This window comes from Podarcis gaigeae, assembly GCF_964106915.1.
Source record: "Podarcis gaigeae genome assembly, chromosome: 11".
Lineage (NCBI taxonomy): Eukaryota > Metazoa > Chordata > Lepidosauria > Squamata > Lacertidae > Podarcis > Podarcis gaigeae.
The window spans coordinates 35764311-35785139 of record NC_139687.1 but is presented as its reverse complement, the minus strand read 5'-3'; the positions used below and the strand labels follow the sequence as shown (position 1 = coordinate 35785139).

Here is a 20829-nt window from a genome sequence, read left to right as displayed (position 1 = left end):
TCAATCTGATCTGAAAATCATACTTGGATTCTCTTACGTGGAAGCTCTTTCACTGTCCTTAAATGTGCAGAAAATAATTGATTTTTTTTAAGAGAGGAGGAGGAGGAACATATCACTCTACACATGTGCTACGACACACTTTCCTAAATAAGTGCTGTACAAGTCCTATTGTCATGAAAACGGCAAAGTAAAAAATTGCAGGTCCCCCCCCCCCAGTCAAAATGTTGCGAGCTAGCACTGGTTGCCTTAAATATCTCACCACTTAAGAAATTGGGGGTTTAAAGCATTCCTTATACTTCATGCTAGGTATTTTAGTTTAGTGCATTTCATCTTTCTAACAGAAGTTCCCTACCACCTTGATTCCTCAACAACACCCAGGAGATTTCTACAGTTCAACAGCAGAGTGCTAATAAAGGATGAAGAATTTATGCCAGGTCATATAATGGATCAGTACTGGAACTTCTATGTCCATTGTGAGGGTTTTGGATTTTAAACGAAAAAGTTGTTTTTCTTTATCTAGTAAAATTTAATGAGCTTGGGGAAGAGGATTGCGTTGTGTTTTTTGAGTTTTATTATTGCACCAAATCTTTGTTAGCATCACTTTTAAAATACAAAGGGAACCTTGTTGTGTCCCAACAGATGTAAACTGTTTGAGAGCTTTTAGTAGGAGACCAGGTGGGGGAAAAAGATTATGGGTATAGATAAGGTTGCGAACGGCTGTGTGGTTACAGTTGCTATGCACTTTGACCTTGATATGCCTCATTATGGAAAGGAAAAGTCTGATGTGGATGAGATGGCTGAAATTTAAAAAATGGTCAGGATGGCACCTGTTGTTATTACTGAAGCACAGACTGACAGAAAATTAAGAGCATTTCAGGTGAAACAGGTGTTGAGTTGTGGCCTGAGCTCCAGCCTCTGGGTCACCAATGAAAGTTTAGTCTGGTTATCTTAGGCAAGGTTGAATCAAATTGTCAGCATCTGCCAATTTTGATATGTCAGCCCTAATTAAAGAACAGGGAACAAATGATTATCTCTAAAGAGTCTTACACTGTTGTTATTTTTCAATGGAAGACTCTTTCAGACTCAGAATCTAATTCTAAGAAAGCAAACCTTACAATACGGGCCTGAAAATTGTGCTCACCTCTGTTTATACACACCCACACAGCCAATAAAGGATAATTGGTTTCAATTACTTTTGTGGCTAATGTTTGATGTTAGTGAAAGTTTTTGTAATGCAACCTGAAATCTCATTTTCCCTCAAACTTCCATTTGTAGCAGGATGAAGTTGTCTTATTTACATTTCCTATCATGGGGCCATATTTAGCTCTTTTATAAGGGGACAAATCTTAAACAGCTTTCAATGGAGCTCCACAACTAAGTTACAACATTTTGAACCTCCATTTGAATCCCATCTGTGTGAACACACCATACAGTGAAGATTCATAGAGCTTTCTTTTTCTTTTTCTTTTAATTTAAAGGAAGTAATTCCTTTGGGGATTTTTCACATTGAGCTGGTCCCAGTGTAAAGCTATTCATGGTATTGTGCGGTCTCTCTCCCCTTCCATGTCTTACAGAAAGTTGCTAGGATTAGCTGTGATTAGTGTTGGTGACACGTAACATAGCCATGGTTAAGGCCTGTTGGAGAATTAGTATGAGAGCAGGGGAGGCTTTAGAGAAGAAAGTGTTTCACAACCTCCTCCCAATATCCCAGTCACCATAAAGTGATTGCAGTCTTTGAACTGGCCCAGTGAGATATAAAAAAACCCACACTCATTGGATTACATAAAATATCAGTATTTTATGAAATGCAGTATTTTGAAATACACAGAGGTGAAGGCTTAATTATCAGTGTCATTCAGAAATATCCACAGGCATTCAAATACAAGGCGAAAATACTTTTTAATCATTTTGATTATAATCTCTTTGAGCTTTTAAACCCGGGAGCTACTTTATACTGTGCAGTATCTTCTGGGGGTGGGATGGTGTTTGTCTTACATGTGAATTATTTCCTACTTCTTTGCTAGGGTATCTGTAGCAGATACAGCTGCCATAGCCAGAGTTGAAAATGTTTTGGGGCTCTTTCATGTCAGATTAAACAACATTTTAAAGATGCAAAATGAGATTCCTTGTTAACTCGTTTTGCTGAATTGCTATCAGCCACATATGGAAGAGTTTCTCTACTGATTATCTGATTGGCATATAAGCTGGTGTACAGAAGTGACTATTGACTGGCTTAGGCAAAAAAGATATTGGAGATAATAGAGAACAAACTCTGTGGTAAGGAAAGTTAACAAAGTCAACACTTTGTTAGAAAGAACGTCTAAGGTTTCAGATGTCCAAAACTGTCATGTAACAAAAAAGTAAACTAGTTTGATGAGTAAGGTACTTAAAACAATGCTATTTCAGTTGAATCTTATTTTTTTTTGGCCATTCAGCTCCTGTTGCGCTTTAATTACACTGTACTCTTTTTGTTATAACAAACCTATTGCATTACTGGTTGAAAGAGAGCAGTGATTCATATTTATCTTTTGTTGCAGGAGAATATTGTACTGCCTATGAAATGTACAAAAGATTTATCTGAATATTAGATTTACTTCACTGTTCACTCAATTTGTTGTTTATGTTGTTTTCTTTGATGTAAGGCACCTAATAAGTTAGGAACATGCCAACTGCAAGGCCTTGTTGCTGCATTTTGGATTAGCTTTGTTCCTACAGGAGAACATAAAATCAAGATTTGACATGATGAGTATGAAGTAAAAGCTTTGGCTCGTAAGCTGGCTTTTCGGTACTAAAAAAGACAGACACCATTTGTTAAATATTGTTTCTTCTGTATTTGATTTACTAAAGTTTAAAATGTAATTACGTTACCTTCTCTTTTCTTTTTGAAAGGAAAAGGGGGAACTTTATTGTATAAATTTAGTAGATCGGCACAAGATTTTATGGTATGAGTGGCTGCTGTTCTGGTGGGGGATAAAATTCAGATTCAGAGTATAGGAGACATGTGGCTGTGTCTTAGTATGTAGAGTAGCACCATGGTCCAGGATTTGTTGTTACAACTCTGACAGTGTTGATTAGTGAGACTGTTTTTCAACAGTGTCACTGTAACCACAAAATCCACTAAGTTCTAGATTTCCTTTATTGGAGGAAAAATCTAATTGACTTAATGTCTTTGTGATTTCTATTTTTATTGTGTAAGCTGCTTTGTGACACCCTAGTGCAAAAATGCAATAAATAATAAATACTGAAAAAGCATTTTTGTAATCAGTTTATTATCGCTGGTCATTCAGAACACATTGTTCTCTCTTTCTTGATCACCTGGTACTCTGTTACCTGTAACTGATACACTGGAAACAAATAAAACTAGGCCAGTATCTAATACTTCCTTAAAACCAAAGTGCCTGTTCGGGCATACTATTCTACTGTACTACATTGACTATTAAAAATTATTCATGAAATATCTGAACGTATAAAGTGCCCATCGGGTGGGCAAGCTTTTTCTGTTGAGGGCCACATTTTTCAGGGGAAATCTGTTGGGGGCCACAGCCAGTGGTAGGAAGGGCCAAAACCAAAAGTGAACAGGGCCACTTCTTCTCTCTTTTTCTGCCATCTACTTTTTCTCTCTGACATCCCCCTTTCTCCATGTCCAGTCAGGCTGTCCAGGCCAGGGACAGATCACCTTTGCAAGAGATTTGAACTGATTGCTTACAGATGACTTTTTAAATTATGCCAAGATCTAAATAATGCTTGTCGCTGGTCTATCCAGTCCTGTACTTGTCTATCCTTTAACTAGCTCTCTAAGGGTAGTGCTCACATTACTGTCTTGGAGCACAGTGAGATTGTTTTTTCTTTCTTTTCTGGTGCATTTCACATCTCTCTGCCTCCAGCTGTTCATATCAGCATGGCTTCATTGGTGACAATTTCATTTCTGTTTGTGTACACACTAGGGGGTGTTTATGGGCAGGGATGTCTTTACCTCATGCAAAGGTGTTCGTTCACACCTTGGCTGGAGGCAAATTAGAAGCTGCTTAAGAACAGCAGCCATGGTGAAGCTAGTTTGAGAAACAACTCATCAAACAGAATTATTTTATTGAAAAGTACGGGATACATAAGCATTTTTTACAATGTCATGTGAACTCATTCAAAACCCAGCACTGGAAATGCAAAAGTGCACAGTGTAAACACAGTTTAGATCTCAGAGAAGAGATGAAGTGAAGAGAAGATCCAGCCATACTACTTAAATCCCTTGTTTGCTAGAGACACCAGGACCTGATTTACTCCTGGACATGATATTGGTGGAAGTGGGGAGTCTGACTTCAGTTATACAAATGCAGCCTGAATTTAAGACCTGATCTTACATACCAGTATTTCTGCATCAAAAAATCTCATGTTGAGGCCTGTGAGAAGCTCTCTTTTATGAGCTTCAGTTTTCTGATGCTCAGTCTCTGTGCATGCAATGCAATGCAATGCAATGCAATGCAATGCACCCTCAAGCTTCTACCCATTTACTGAAGGGGGGAAATACAGAAAGGGCGAGATTCAATGACATTACACTGCATGTGCATCCTGCCTCATAGCAAAGTGGCATTTATAGGATTATCTAATTTTAGCCTCACAGCAACCGTGAAGACATATACACATTTAACTGTGGGTGTAAGCACCATAGAGTGCAATGGGAACAGGAAGCTGCCTTATACTGAGTCAGACTTATTAAACTAGCTCAATATTGCCCACACTGACTGGCAGCAGCTCACCCCAGCCAGATGGGCAGGGTATAAATAATAAATTATTATGATTATGATTCTCCCAGCCTTACCTGGAAATGCCAGGGATTGGACCTGGGGCCTTTAGCATACAAAGCAGATGCTTTACCACTGAGCTATGGAGTTCCAAAGTGATGCTGATGCTGCCAACTTCTGAGTTGACAGACAACATCCTGCCATTCCAGGGGTCAGCAAACTTTCAGCAGGGGGCTGGTCCACTGTCCCTCAGACCTTGGGGGGGGGGCTGAACTATATTTTGAAAAATAATAATGATGAATGAATTCCTATGCCCCACAAACAACCCAGAGATGCATTTTAAATAAAAACACACATTCTACTCATGTAAAAACACCAGGCAGGCCCCACAAATAACCCAGAGATGCATTTGAAATAAAAGGACACATTCTACTCATGTAAAAGCACGCTGATTCCCAGACCATCCGCGGGCCGGATTTAGAAGGCGATTGGGCCGGATCTGGCCCCCGGGCCTTAGTTTGCCTACCCATGACATATGCCGTTACATGCACTACATCTTGGGTAAGGGAAAAAGCACTTCTGCTCATGAGAGGCTTAAATGCCCAACAGAGATGATGGGTAACCATTCAAGGATTTATTTTATTTTTCACGTGTTTCACTGTTCTCCCAGCTGCATAAAAAGACCATTAAACTGTTTTTTTAAATGAATATTATAATGTGGACATGTCCCTATCAGACATAGTAAACCACATTTTATCACTCCCCTTCAGCAATTAAAAACCTCAGCACAAGCCCAATCAAAACAAATTATCGGTTGCTGCCAGTCTAGACAATATGCGTGATTGAGGCTGCATGCCATCAAAAGCTTTCCGAAATAATAAAAAAGGAACATTGTACTTGCTACCAAGCGCTTACAAAGTATCAGCTCTGGGGGCGGAAGGTCTCCCAGGAAGGAAAAAGGGAGCGATAACACGCCTCCTTATCATTTGTATGGGTATGTGGACAAATCCCAAGTTCCACTTTTCGTGACGAATAACATTTGCCTATGAAGTACGACGTCCTCTGGGAGGAACAGATTAAAAAGTCCAGCTTTGCATACACACACACGGAGGGCAATGGAATACTGGAAACTTTCCAAATTTGCAACTAGTGGAATTGGAAACAAGCAAGCTGATTAAAACACTCAAATAATTACTGCGCGCTCCCCCCGACCACAGAGCAAAAGTTGGAGGAGCGAAAGGGGATTAAGTGGCTGCGGCGACACAGCCAGCCCTCGGGATCTGCCAGCGCCTGGGTTGGATTTCCTCGCCCTCTTTCCTACTCCACAGCCGCCGCGCGCGGCCCCTTGGAGTCTCCCAAAGTCGCCTAAACGAAACCTCGGCAGCCTTAGCGCTCTGCTTTCCCAATGGGTCCGGAGCAGTCCCGAAAGAGCGCCGGATGGCAGCGCAGGATGGGTGTTCCGCGCCCACCAGAGGAGGCGCGGCGCTCTTCCCCGCCCTTTCCAAACACATAAACAACAAGGCTGGTTGGGATGGGAACGAGCTCGATATGGAGATTCCTTCCCAACCTCGGTCTCTGCCTATCTAGGTCGCCTAGACAGCAAACAGAAAACACGTTCCTGGAGGTGAAGCAGAAGCTTTGGGGGTTCGATGTCACCCAGGCTGTGGGTTGGACTAAATGACCCTCGGGGTCCCTTCCAGGCCAGCTCTAAACTTCTGTGATTATAACACTGCAGGAGGAAGAGGAAGGCTGGCTTGTGCTCATCCTTGCGACACGTTTCCTTTATTTCGACATTTCGAGTTGGACTGGAACGGCCTGCCGCCTCCGGGCCAGCCAGGGAAAGCCCAGAGGACTCCTCCCGCCTTTCCCGTCCCGTACTTCCCCCGTTACAGAAACAGGGGAGGGCAAAGGTTCGCGACAAAGTTCTCCAGCGCGCCCGTGTGCGCTCGCGGGACGCCATAAGGGCTCCGTCCGAGCTCGGTAAGGAGCCTCTGGGTGGGGAGAAGAAACGGTGAGGAGCCCGCTGGGTGTTGTTGTTGGCGGCGGAGTCTTCCTGGCTCGAAAAAAGGGGTCACGCTGCGGTTGTTTTGGTTTCTCTTGGGCTGAGCGGGCGGCAGCGTCGCTCTTCCACGCTCAGGAGGAAGGAGGTCCCGGGCGCGGCGGCGCCCCCTCCTCCTCCAACCACGTCATGGGGTCCACTCCTTCGCGGGAGCAACAGTTCCCGCGCACTCCGTCTCCCACAGACACGCTCGCTCGCTCGCGCCCGGGTGGGTGGGGGAGGGCAGCGAGGAGAAGGAAAACTGCGGCGGCGACGGCTCTGGGCGCGCGGCCACTAAGCCAGAGGCAAACATCTGCCTGACTTCACAGCAGCCGCTGGCACCGCCGGGACAGACAGGGCCGGTGCGCTCTCGTAAGTGGCGCGTTCGCTGCTCAGGAGGGAAAGAAACTTTTAGATGTCGTCGTCGTTTGCCCGCCTTTCTTGCCTTGCTGTGAGGCAGCGGGAGGCGAGTGCTCTGAGGAAGCCGCTCGGAGTGCGGGGCGGCGGCGGCACTGAGGGAAGGGCAGAGGGAGGAACTGGAACTGTTTGCCTCAAGAAGGAAGCGGCAAAGGGCGGGCGAGGAAGCGCGCGCGCGAGGTCCCCGCGGTTGGCTTTGGGGCTCAGGAGAAGGCGCAGCCTCTCAGCCCCTTCATTCCTCCCGCGGCTGAGCTCGGCGCCGCCAACTTGTGCAGGGACGACGCCCGGGAAGCCCCATGTCCTCGGGACAAGCAGGCACGTACAGGAGGAGGTCGACTTCCGAGTAATTTCTGCCAAGTGCCTGTGCAGTTGATCGCGCGTGCCTGCCGTTCGCTTCCCCCGCTGGCTAACAACAACCCCGCGTGGAGCTGAGGCGGAGCTCTGGCAAAGAAAGCGAGGGCCGGCCGGCTCGCCCCTCCCTGAGATCTCGCTCGGATGGTTGCTTACATTCCTTCCCCTCTCAGTTGGGCATGCGGTGCTCAGTTCTTGCAGAGGAGCGAGCAGACAGGTAAGGCTGGGGCGCTTCACGTGACCGCAGGAGATGCTGCTTTCCCTTCCAGAAGCTTGCACAAGTTTCGCGTCACTCCCATCTTGCATTGTGCAAGCATCCGGCTAGCATCAAACTGAAACTTTGGCGTCCTGGGAGGGCCAGACCCGAGAGGTTGCTTGGAGTAGAGTCGTCCTCTGTGGGATGAAGGGAAACATGCTGCCTTTCAAAGGCCAGAGGCCTTTGCTTTTATTGACCAAGTGATGGGCAGACAATCAACAGGTGCAGCTCCTACTGTATATTTGTGCTTAGAAAAGAACTCCAGTTCTTGCTGATTCTTTATTGGTTTCTCCTGCGGTTGCTAAAAGTGCAAGTCCTCAATCTTTATAAAGAGTCAATCTCTTAAATTTTAAGGGGTCACCCACTTGGCACTTTGGTGGGGGTGGGGGGTTCTGAACTCAAGTGTGCAATGCTTCAAACTGTCCAGCACCTGAACGCGGTCACACCAATCCTCTGCCCACCTGTGTAAGGATTGCGTTGACAAATTGCAGACCATGTGCTACTAAGATGGCAACTTTGCATTTATTGTGCATGCAGTAACAGACAATAAGAAGACAGGTCTCTGCCCCAAGGAGTTCACAGTCTAAAATTTCACCTAGGGGGAAAACCTAGAGAATTGGCTTACAGCTGCTTATAGCTAAATATTGTTAATGTGTGTCTTTGGAGACTGTGAACAGTTTTCTCAATGGAAAAGGTAACCACTCAAATCCTGCAAATGGTGCTCCATAAAGAGAACAAAACCCAAAGGGCTAATACTGCATAGCACAGTGGACGAGAGCACTCCAGTAACAATGAATTCCCGATTTTTGTTTATCCGCCTCCCCCCCCCCCCAAAAAAAAACCCTGTGTGAAATTCTGCACTAGATCGGGTCACAAACTAGAAGTTTTGTGCTACCACCATAAGGTGCTGGGATGGGGTCAGGATCTCCCTGGTTCAAGTCTATAATCTCAGCCCATGAGCTCACTAGATTGTTTCTCAGCCTCAGCCCCCTCCCCAAATTATGGTGATCGTATTGCAGGATTGATGTATGGATTACTGAGATAATGTACGTGAAGTCTTCTGAAGAGGCTAAATATTGTTACTGTTATTTAAAATGTCATAAATAGAGGTGTCACCAAATTAAATAACCTTCCAGCATATATATACAGGGGAAGCCCCCCCCCCATTTATGCATGTTCAATATGTGTGCGACCGCACATACATGCATTGCATCAAACTTGGAAGTGACTCAAAAAGGTCACAAAAACGTCACAAAAGGGATTGTGTTTCAAATATATTTCACTTAAACTTAATTTGTTGCCTGATTAATTTGGGGACATCTTTTTTGTTTAGTTTTTAAGTTGACGAATTCATCAGTTCAACTTCACAGTCTGAAAAAATAGTGAGGATTTTTGTTTATGGCTCGTAGAAGATGATGGCCCATTTCATATGTTATGATCCACATGTTTAAAGAGCACATGTAGAAGGGCAGGTTCTGGCCGCTGTCTACACCTGTTAACTGAATGTGTGAACAGGACTTCCACACATGCTGCTTTATGTACAAGGAGCCTGTTCTGGAGTTCAGTGAAAACACAAATGGGGAGCGAGTGGACCCTGCTGTCATTTCTACCCCTTCCCGTCCATTGGTGCATTAATTACATATGAAAAGACTATTGTGTCTAAGTCTGTAATCCTATAATCATGTGCACACTGGCTAGGAAGAAAACCTATATTCACTGAATGGGTCACGTTTCTAAGTACATATCTGCATTTTCCAGTTTTATAAATTTCATGATTTTTGACCTCTTGATCCAAGTAGCAGTTGTCTGCCCCACGGCAGTAGTTTGTTGTTGTTTTTAGTAGAGGAGTTCTGGAGTTCTGAAGGCAAAGTCCTCCTTGTCGTAGGATAATCAAAGGCACAGGGTAATGACGTTTCTTGTTGAAAGAGCTTGACCCCTGGGCTTTCTGCGTAGTGTATTGTGAGTAAAGTAACGTTCAGGGGAACTAAATAAAGAAAAGAAAAAAGGTATGCCTAGCTGTTGAGAAAAGGCAGCTGCTGTGTCATCTTTTTAAAAGCTTTTTCTGAACGAGTGGAAGATGTTGTAGACAAGTTGCACAATGGAGTTGAATTAGAAACCTCCTAATTGTGAGAATGAATTAGGAAAAAGCCAGAAAAAACTGCTTAGATAAATGGTGAGATTACGGTTTTGGAGGCTTTTAGTGTGATATTTATAAGACATGTTGGAAAGAACAAAAGTGTGCCTTGGTGTAGGATAGGCGTATGGGCTAGTTACTTAGCTGCAATCCTATGGATATTTAAGTGGGAGAAACCCCCCACTGAGCACAGCAGGGCTTACTTCTGAGTAAACACAGTTAGAGATAACTCTAGATAGGTCCTTCTGACATTGAGGTTCTGTAATGCTCAAATACAACAGCAAAAGAAACAGCAGCATGCCGTCAGGTAGGGTGCTACACAGAATTGCAGTAAATATTGTCCCTTGCCTAAAAGCACTAACTTAGAAGATTACCATTGCAAGAGTTAGATTCAGGTAGGTAACTGTGTTGGTCTGACGCAGTCGAAATATATATATAAATAAATTAAAAATGTCCAGTAGCAAATGTCTTAGGGACCAACTATGTTTGTTCTTGGTATGCACACGAAAGCTTATACCAAGAACAAACTTACATTGCAACAACAAACATGTAACAAACATTACATTGTCTCTACATTGCAAGAGTTCGTTATTTAAGTTTGTGCACAGTGAGACTTTGCTGTAATGGACAGCACTCCCCCTCTCACACTACCCAGTGCAGTCCCCTCTTTTCTCCCAAAAGCTGCCCACAAGGGTTGGGGAACCCTTTGGAACAGTATATGCAGTATTGTGCAGAGGAAAGCAGTAGGTAGGCAGAGTGGGTGGATTGGCAACAAAAAAATGGGTGCCCTGCCCTGCTTCACACTTTCCACTACTGCACCACCAACAATGGATCACACAGACTAGGCTTTGCAATTTCCTGTAAAACGACACGAGTTTATGCCCTTCTCCAGTGGTTGCAAGTTATTACCCAAGTGGCATTTTTAACTTGGTGTGGTTAAATGGATTGAATTTTAGACTTGGGAACCATGGACTCATTAGGTAGTCTTTACCTTGACAGCTTCAGATTCCCACCTACAATTTTGCTATGTTGAAAGCATAGACAAGTCAGCAACTGCAATGTGCTTTTGGATATCAAGAGTACTTTGCAACATTAATGATTTGGCATTGAAATATTTTTCCTATCTGGAACTTAAAGTTAACTTTTCTGATGAATGGTCCCTATAATAAAAGGGCACGGGTGGTGTTGTGTTTTTTAACGCACCATGAACTGAACATCGAGGACTGTCACCTAAGTCTAATTAATTACTGCTGTTAACCATAATTGATTCAATTAATCACTTCCTGGCTTTTGAAACTTCAGAATTTTAATTGTAACTTGTCACTTGGTAAGGATGCATGCAATCTTTGTTAGAATAATTTTCACACAGATACAAATTCATATACACTACCAGCTTTGTCACTAGAAGATGAACCATGGAATTAAAAAAAACAACAATCGTTTACTGTATATCACTAGTATTTCAGTGACTTCAGCTGAGTAACTGAATTATAAACCTTTGCTTTGCTCCCATTCTTTCATTTTCAAGTGACTCCACTGTGTACATGAAGCTGCTCCACTGGACTGTCGCTAGTCCAGCAATATCTGTTTGTAACTGAATCTCCAGGGTCTATCTCAGCTCAGAAGCCTGACATCTTTTTAACAGGAATTGCCAGGGATTTAACATGGATCCTTCTGCATTCAAAGCATGTCCTACCACTGAGCTGTGGATTGCTTCTTAATGCCCCTATAGCTGTGCTTTTAATAGCAGCTTAATGTGCACACATTAGCAGGTGATAAAGTTTCTCCATGTTGTTAAAAAGCTTTGCCTGATGATTTTGCACATCAAACACAAGAGCAGATTAGGTTGTTTTTCTTCTGCTGCTCAATTCCTATTTATGAACAAAAGTAGAAAAAGATTTCAGTTCATTTGTGGTAAGTGGTAAGATGTAGCTGGATACTTCTTGTGTGCTAATTTGAACTTTAAGTAAATCTTAATTACTGTAAACCTCATCTTAAAAAAGAACGGCTATTATAGCCCATAACTAGGTGCTAATTACATTTTTGCTGTTGTCTGCTAACATCCCTGTGTTCTGACCTGCAGCACTGACACACTCAGTTTCCCTTGCCAAATCTTTTTTTTCCAAAGGAAGGATTGAGCTGAATAAAGTTGCACACATACTTTGTAAGCAAAGAACCTAAATTTGCAGGAAAGTCATATTCGTCATTTGCAGATCTTAACTGTATTCTTTGGCTTTGCACTACAGTGGTACCTCGGGTTAAGTACTTAATTCGTTCCGGAGGTCCGTACTTAACCTGAAACTGTTCTTAACCTGAAGCACCACTTTAGCTAATGGGACCTCCTGCTGCTGCCACGCCGTTGGAGCACAATTTCTGTTCTCATCCTGAAGCAAAGTTCTTAACCTGAAGCACTATTTCTGGGTTAGCAGAGTCTGTAACCTGAAGCGTATGTAACCTGAAGCATATGTAACCCGAGGTACCACTGTATTTGAAATCTGTATGCTTAGCAATCTAGAGTTACAGTCCTGTACAGTGGTACCTCGGTTTACGAACTTAATCCATTCCGGAAGTTCGTTCTTAAACCAAAACTGTTCTTAAACGAGGCGCGCTTTCCCTAATGAGCCCTCCCACCGCTGGTGCCCTTCCACTGTTCAGATTCTGTTCTTAGGCCCAGGTAAAGTTCTCAAACTGGGACACTATTTCCGGTTTTGCAGGGTTTGTAAACTGAATCGTTCTTAAACCGGACTGTTCTTAAACTGAGGTACCACTGTACATACTTCCCTAGGAGTAAGTCCCTGTGACCTCAGTGGAACATACTTCTGGGTAGACATGCATAGAATAGCACTGCTGGATGGCATTAATGTAGTTACCACTTTTTGAGAACCAGAAGATTTCTCTGAAATAGTGGTGTGTGACAGGAGGAGGGGGAGTAACATAGTATTACGCAGAGCTGTAGCTACAGGGGTGGGAGGGTTGTCCGTGTTTTTTGCCCTGGGTGAAGCCTCCAAAGGGGTGCCATTGAGGCTCCCAACTTTTGTGTGTTTGGGTGGCGCTGTGGGTTAAACCACAGAGCCTAGGACTTGCCGATCAGAAGGTTGGCGGTTCGAATCCCTGCGACGGGGTGAGCTCCCGTTGCTCGGTCCCTGCTCCTGCCAACCTAGCAGTTTGAAAGCACGTCAAAGTGCAAGTAGATAAATAGATATCGCTCCGGTGGGAAGGTAAACGGCGTTTCCGTGCACTGCTCTGGTTCGCCAGAATCGGCTTAGTCATGCTGGCCACATGACCCGGAAGCTGTACACTGGCTCCCTTGGCCAATAAAGCGAGATGAGCGCCACAACCCCAGAGTCGGCCACGACTGGACCAAATGGTCAGGGGTCCCTTTACCTTTACGCAAATGTGTTTGGTGTGTGTGCCAAACTGGGTCTTCGACCCGGGTGAAATAAAGCCTGGTTTCGCCCCTGGTATTATGCCTCACATTGAACAGGAGGGCTTTTGAGAGTGAGGATGGAACCACACATTGCAAGGGAAACAGGATTCCAAAAGTGGAGCAAGCAAGAGGTGGGTGCTTAATCCTTTCCCCATCTGCTGATTGTATGTTGCGAATGCTTGCCAAGCAATTTTTAATCTCCTGTTCTCAAGCTGGGATTCCAAAACTAGAGACAAACCTGACTGATGGGGGGAAATCAGCCAGTGGTAGGGTTTTTGCAGGTACAAGAGAGTACAGATCTACATCCACTCCAGACATTTAGAGCACAGTGACTTCCCCCAAAGAATCCTGCAGTTTGCTAAAGGTGTGTGGAACTGTAGCTCTGTGGGAAGTCAACTATGGTTGCTAAGGTTCTTTGGGAAGCTATGTGTTTTAAATGTATGGTATTAAGGGCAGTTCGAAAGCACCTCAAAGTGCAAGTAGATAAATAGGTACCACTCTGGCAGGAAGGTAAACGGTGTTTGCCAGAAGTGGCTTATTCATGCTGGCCACATGACCCGGAAGATGTACACCGGCTCCCTCGGCCAATAAAGCGAGATGAGCGCCGCAACCCCAGAGTCGGCCACAACTGGACCTAATGGTCAGGGGTCCCTTTACCTTTACCTTTATTAAGGGCTGTAGAACAGGCAGAGGGCCTTCTTGGTACTGGCACCCACCCTGTGGAACCCCATCAGATGTCAAGGAAATAAACAACTATCTGACCTGAAGGTAGCCTTGTTTAGGGAGGTTTTTAATGTTTTATGTTTTATTGTGTTTTTAATATTCTGTTGGGAGCTGACCAGCCAGATGGGTGGTGTATAAAATAATAATAGTAATAATAATTTTATTTATTATGTAGCCAACTAATTCCCACTCCTAGTAGACCTATTGAGATTAATGGACTCTTAAATTAGTCATTTCCATTAATTTCAATAGGTCTTCTCTGAGTAGGACTAACATTGGTTACAACTGTGAGAACCTTTAGATTGTAAATAAACTGTCCTTCACTTGCTGATACTCCCACAGAAACGACTCCCTCCTTTTTTGGCAAATATGAGTTAAATTTGCAGGCGTGTCTGTCTCTCTTAAGGAGAGGGTTTTATGAGCAATTTGCTCTGTACATGTGTGACTGCGTTATATACACACACACACCCCACGTACACACACAGTGTGTTATGGTAATGCTGGCGCAAACCTTATGGGCGCAGCTCCTGCATGTGAAAGAGTATCCATAGGGTGGAACAGAACCGTCAGCGTGTTTGCCTGCTTGTTTCCATTGACTGACCACACCATGCATTTAAAGCACTGTTAACACCACTTTCAACAATCCTTTGCTTCCCCCAAAGAATTATGGGAACTGCAGTTTCTTAAGGCTGCTAAGAGTTATTAGGAGGCCTCTCACAGAGCTACAGTTCCCAGCATCCTTAACCAACTGCAGTTGTCAGGATTCTTTGGGGGGAAGCCTATGAAGTGGTACAAGAGTGCTTTAAGCATGGATGGAGAGCTAGATAAGGATATGAATATGCCCACAGGCTTCCTGTTCCTTTTAATCGCTCTGCCAAGATTCAAGTGTGCATTTGGGTGAGGGTGAGAGAAAAATGCAGTCTTCCGTATGCCCTGTGATCAGTCTCTGTGCCCATTTGTCAGTTCCTTTGTCAGTTTGTTTAATTTATAATTTGGGGGACAATTCTAAATATTAAAAACCTTCTTTCCTTCTGTTTGTAAACCGAGTGAACACGTAGGACTTTCAATAAAATGTTGCAGGGTGGCATCTTCAAATATCTGAAGGGCTGTCCCATGGGAAGCAAGCAAGCTTGTTTTCTGATGATCTAGGGGGTAGGTCCCAAACTCAGGTATTCAAATGAAAGGAGGTTCCAACTAAACACTGGGAAGAACTTTATGATGGTAAGAACTGTTGGACAGTGGGAACGGACTGCCTCCTTCATTAGAGAAGTTTTTAAACAGATGTTGGATGGCCGTTTGTCAGGGATTCTTTAGCTGTGATTCCCGCATTGTAGGGGGGTGGACTAGATGACCCTTGGGATCCCTTCCAACTCCCCAGTTCTATGATTCAATGAATCCTCTTGCTTTGGGTTGCAGCCAGAGAGCCACACTGCCTTTCAGGATACTTCATTCCATTACCACCCCCCTCTGGTTTTCCACATCACAAAGAATCTGCCAGCATTCTGTGGCCATTAAGTATTCGTAGTCCTCAACAGGCTGATTTTGAGCCACTTCCCCAATTTTTAAAAATACATTTGCAAATGTTAGGGTTTCTCAATAACCTCCCTTAAGTGTGCGGATGATGCTATTTTGGCAACGTAAAAAAAAAAAAGGCATTTGGAGAATAGAGTTCACTGTTCCTATATATGATTGGCTGTCTGAAGGAATTAAGGGATATGTTGCAGAAGAAAATTCTTAACTGTTAATTAGTTGATTATCTGAATGAAATTGCCCAGTTGACCATTTGAAGGAATTAAGGGACAACTTAATCATTAATAATGGAAATGAACCAAGAGACTGTTGTAGCCATGGCAGTAATCCTTTCCTATAGTTAATTGAATATTGCAAATTGATTTATGATCATGAAGGTTTAATTAGATTTGAGCAGTGGAAACAAGAAAATAGATTCATATTTTGTCTCAAGGAGGCTGAAAACTAGACAGCAAATGCAGGCAATGATGTAAATTATAGTTCTTAATTTAAAGGAAATTTTTTTTTTTGCAACCAGGATGATATTTTAAAAATGTTTTAAAATATTTTTTGCTGATATTTTTAAATATTTCTTGTAAACTGCTTTATATTACAATCAAGTGGCATATAAAGTTTGTTGAAATAAAATAGACACACAGCATGGTTTCTTCCTGCTTTTCTTATACCCCATAACTTATGATTTCTGTTTCTCTTCTTCTTTTTTATTTTTTGTGTGTTTTCAGCACTAAACAAATAATAAACATTTTAATAATAATAATAATAATAATAATAATAATGCAATGTTAAATTAAAAAGTTAAGATTTAATGTTAGCATGGTGTCAGCTTGTGCAGGTAACTGTGACAGAAGGAAACTTTAGTCTAAGACAAGCCGTATACTTTTTTTATTTGTCTAGGGAAGGGTGAAGAAAAAAATTCTAAAAGCTGTCTTATGCAACATAATCCATCATGCTCCTTGAAACACCAAAACAAAGATACTAATGATAGGCTGCCAGGTTGAAATTCCAGTGCGAGTCGCAGAGAAGTACCCAAAAAAATAGATGCTTGTTTCTAAAAGGCATAAATGTTATGTGGTATTGACCAAATGATGAGGAAGCAGTATTTTTCAAGGCTGCAGTGTGTACACACTTTCCTAAGAGTAAGCTTCATTACATTCAGTGAGATTTATGAGTAGATGTGCGCAATTCAGAAAGTAGAAAACTGGATTGAATGAAAAGTTACAGCTGCTGGAAACTTCAGAAGTGTGTTCTATACTGTTATACAAAGCTAATGAAAACAGAGAACACTGAGGTATTGCCTAAGCCCTAAAGCATCGCAGCAGCACCCCAAGCATGTTTACTCAGAAGGAGCAACTCCCACTGAGTTCAGTTGGATTTAATCCCTGTTAAGTGTGTTTAGGGTTGCAGCCTTCTTGGCTGATAATTAGTTGGAGATTTTACAATCCATAGTGTTCCCACAGTGGCTGACCATATGCCCATGGAAAGCCTGCAAGATGGACATGAGTGTAGCAGCACTCTGCCCACATGCAGTTCCCAGCAACTGGTATTCAGAGATAGCTTTGACTTCCATGAATTTTACGCAATCCCTTTTTAAATCATCCAAGTTGCTGGTTATCGCTGACCTACTGTTGGAGCGAGTTCCATAGTTTAGCTGCAGTGCATGAAGAGGTCCTTTTTTTATATATATCCTGGATCTTCCAGCGTGGATGTCCACGATTTCTAGCGTTATGAAAGGGAGAAAAACTTTACCCACTTTCTTCATAATTTTCTAAACTTCTGTTATGTCACTTTCCCCTCACCTATTCTCAAACTGAGAAGCCCCAACACTGCAGCCTTTCCTCATAGGAGAGTTGCTCCATCTTATTATTTTGTTTGCCCTTTTCCAAACTCTTTCGAATTCCACAGTACTGCTTTTTAGCGACACGGGTGACGCTGTGGGTTAAACCACAGAGCCCAGGACTTGCCGATCAGAAGGTTGGCGGTTCGAATACCCGCGACGGGGTGAGCTCCCGTTGCTCGGTCCTTGCTCCTGCCAACCTAGCAGTTCGAAAGCATGTCAGAGTGCAAGTAGATGAATAGGTACCACTCTGGCGGGAAGGTAAACAGCATTTCTGTGCACTGCTCTGGTTCGCCAGAAGTGGCTTAGGCATGCTGGCCACATGACCCAGAAGCTGTACGCCGGCTCCCTCGTCCAATAAAGAGAGATGAGCGCCGCAACCCCAGAGTCGGCCACGACTGGACCTAATGGTCAGGGGTACCTTTACCTTTAACCAGAACTGTACACAGAACTCCAAATGTGGCCACACCATAGATTTGCATAATGCCATTATGATATTGGCAGTTTTATTTTCAAATTCCTTTCCTAATGATCCCTAGCATGGACTTCGCCTTTTTCACAGCTACCACACACTGAGTCAACATCTTCATCGGCTATCCAGTCTGACCTCAAGGTCTCGTTCCTGGTCAGTCATCGCCAGTTCAGACCCCATGAACATGTGACCTTAAGGTTTTTTGCCCCAACATGCATCACTTTACACCTGTTTACATTGAATTCCATTTGCCATTGTACTGCCCATTCACTCAATTTGGAGAGGTCCTTTTGAAGCTCTTTTTACCATCTCCTTTTGTTTTAATGACCCTGAACAATTTAGTATCGTCAGCAAATATGGTGACCTCACTCCTAACTCTAGATCATTTATGAACAAGTTAAAGTTGCAATGCCAATCCTTGAAGGTCTCCACACTCTCTATCTCTCCATTTGGAGAACTGTCCATTTGTTCCCATTCTCTGTTTCCTGCTACTTAACCAATAACCGATTCACAGAAGGACTTCTATTATTCCATGACGGCTAAGCTTACTCAGGAGTCTTTGATGAAGTTCCTTGTTGAAAGCTTTTTGAAAGTTGAAGCACACCTTGCCTCATCACAATCTGTGTGCTACTTCATGTAAAAACACAGAAATGTCTTTGTTGCACCATACAGTAAAATGTAGGCCAGAGCCATTGTCCACATGATGTATTTATGTATTTGAAGTCTAAAAGCTATTTCCCAAAGTAGAGTTCACAGTGGCATTCAAAATTCAGATTGTTATGTCAGTGCAGGAAACTATTTTAAGACATCTTAACCCCCTTTTTCTTTGACCTTGACAGAAAGAAGTGTTTTTCCTTCATACTTGCATAGAATGGCTGCATACTTGAAAAGAGAGATTGGTCTAGAGCAGAGCTGATATAAATATGGGAAAGAACTATTTGGATGTAACCCCTCAGTTTACATGGTGACTGCAAAGTATCCTCCTACCCAGCACAAAGGGAACAGGATACAGAGAGATACAAAAGGTAGGTATACAAATGCGGTGGGTCTAAACTCTCTAGAATCTTCTTTGAAATTGAAGTTGGGGTATTCAAACATCAGACAGCTTTCCAGGTCATGTGGCCAGAATGACTATACCACTTCTGGTGCAACGGGTCACTGTGATGAGTGCCCAGCACGCACAAAACACTGTTTACCTTCCTGCCACAGCTGCACCTATTTATCTACTTGAACTGGTATGCTTTTGAACTGCTAGAGAGCAACAGAAGCTCACCCCGTCACATGGATTCAAACAAAAAGTGCCCGGGTGCCAGGATAGCACCTGATGTTTCCACCATCTGGAGGTGCATGCCTGGGGATCCTTGGATCTTGACTCTTTTCCCACACTAGCAACACATCCTATAGAATTCTCTCTTGTTATATTTTATCTGCACAATCAGAATGTATTTCAGGAACCAAAAAGCTGTATTGAAAAATATGACTTGCAAGCCGCCTGGCCCCAAAACGGCAACTAAACATTATTTTTTGGTGAGGTTAACCCTGGTTTAAGGAGCCATTTGGCACCTAGCTGAGTTTCTAGCACTGCTTCTGTCTGCTTCATGTTGCTTTTCTTGAAATGAAACCAGCATGTCCAGACTCAAGACAGCTGGAATAAACCTGTTTGGGGGTGACTCAGAGATGTTTGGAAACAACAGGAAGGCGAGCTAACAGGTTTGAATTTTGTTGGCCCATTGTGAGTAAACACGCAATTGGAAGAGGAAAGTAGCTATGTGGAGGCTTCTTGTTAACTGAAAGTTAGCTCTATAAGCAGAACCCCTTATAGTGCTGGTATATTGCCTTTACATGGGAGTTTCCTGTGTCCAGTGCTGCATTGGGAACTCCAGAATGCTTACAGTCTGTGTAGTGAGCCGTTCATGCAGGGAGGAAAGAGTGTATGACTCAATTTCCTTTGTTTTGTATAAATCCCAACAGGGAAAGGCCAAACTATAGGCTTCCTCAGCCCTCAATCCTTGGTAAACTTGTATGACTACAGCATAAGCATATTAGTCATGCCCTTGAAATGAATAAAATTGGGTAGGCCAAGGAAGCAAAAGAACGATAATGGTAATAATGAAATGGGAAGATGACATGCTTAGCTCTAGAGTTGCGAGGCTTTCCTGTTAGTATTGTCAACCCCTGAGTGTCAGTGTTGAGACCTTATAAGGGCTAAAAGTGATTTGTAGGCAACAGAATGTAAAAAGTGAGATAAGCCCAGTCCTAACTTGAAACAAGGCCTTGTGTATGTACTGTATATATGCAGAAGCATCTCCAGGTAATTAGGTATCTCCGTAGACCTGGAATAAACAAGACAAATTTATAGGTTTTTAGCAAGGATTTGATAATACTTTAGCACTTCTTCTCTTCTCCCGTAGAAATTGCATTCTAAATGTGGCAGGGAGAAAAGACATGAAACATTTTTTTTTTTGCAACATGACGGAAATCCATAAAACTGCTATAGACACAAGCAACATGAAATTTGCAGTAGATTTGCTTTAATTATTGTAGTTATTCCATGCTCTCCTTTTCCTGAAATAAGGAAAAGTTAATTCTTGCTCGTTTAAATAAACAAGAGATGCATGAAGTCTTCTCTCTCTCTCTCTCTCTCTCTCTCTCACACACACACACACACACACGGATAACCTGCACATTTGCACAAAATGTTTTGTGCTTCATTTGTGGGGGTGTGCAACTACAAGAAATCTTGCCTGGTACCAGTTGGGCTATTTAAAGATTTGTGACTCAGCTGAGGTGATAATTTGATTAAAATACTTTAATGTCACTTAGCACCTCTTGCCCAGAAAAGTATCTAAGGTGTAAATGCCTGTTTACATCATGCAGTGTGTTTCAAACTCTACTTAGAATATGGTCTACT

The 20829-nt window shown here is 43.0% G+C and overlaps 2 protein-coding genes and 1 long non-coding RNA gene across 22 annotated transcripts in view; 2 read left to right on the top strand and 1 right to left on the bottom strand.

The window, feature by feature from the left end:
• ANKRD31 (ankyrin repeat domain 31) overlaps window positions 1-3249 on the top strand; it is a 52723-nt gene extending 49474 nt beyond the window's left edge. For all 14 annotated transcript variants that reach the window (XR_014556280.1, XM_083703087.1, XM_083703083.1 and 11 more), the window contains one exon: window positions 342-3249. Coding sequence is in view for 13 of the 14 variants with exons in the window: in XM_083703087.1 (XP_083559213.1) it covers window positions 342-493 (152 nt within the window). In the remaining variant the exon portion in view is untranslated. The remainder of the gene's footprint in view (window positions 1-341) is intronic.
• Window positions 3250-3252: 3 nt separating this feature from the next.
• LOC310827377 lies at window positions 3253-7831 on the bottom strand. 2 transcript variants are annotated; one of them, XR_014556314.1, is made up of 2 exons: window positions 7699-7831; window positions 3253-6465 (listed from the first exon to the last, which is right to left on the bottom strand). It is a non-coding gene; the product is annotated as an uncharacterized lncRNA (long non-coding RNA). The 2 variants fall into 2 exon arrangements; XR_014556315.1 differs by lacking the exon at window positions 7699-7831 and adding an exon at window positions 7515-7591.
• Window positions 6465-20829, top strand: part of GCNT4 (glucosaminyl (N-acetyl) transferase 4) — a 25416-nt gene continuing 11051 nt past the window's right edge. Inside the window, exons 1-2 of one of the 6 annotated variants that reach the window (XR_014556288.1) lie at window positions 6465-6716; window positions 18758-18943. Coding sequence is in view for 1 of the 6 variants with exons in the window: in XM_083703274.1 (XP_083559400.1) it covers window positions 7722-7759 (38 nt within the window). In the remaining 5 variants the exon portion in view is untranslated. Of the gene's footprint in view, window positions 7760-7894; window positions 8021-18757; window positions 18944-20829 lie in introns of those variants that run through there. The other 5 variants (XR_014556289.1, XM_083703276.1, XM_083703275.1 and 2 more) reach the window with 5 other exon arrangements.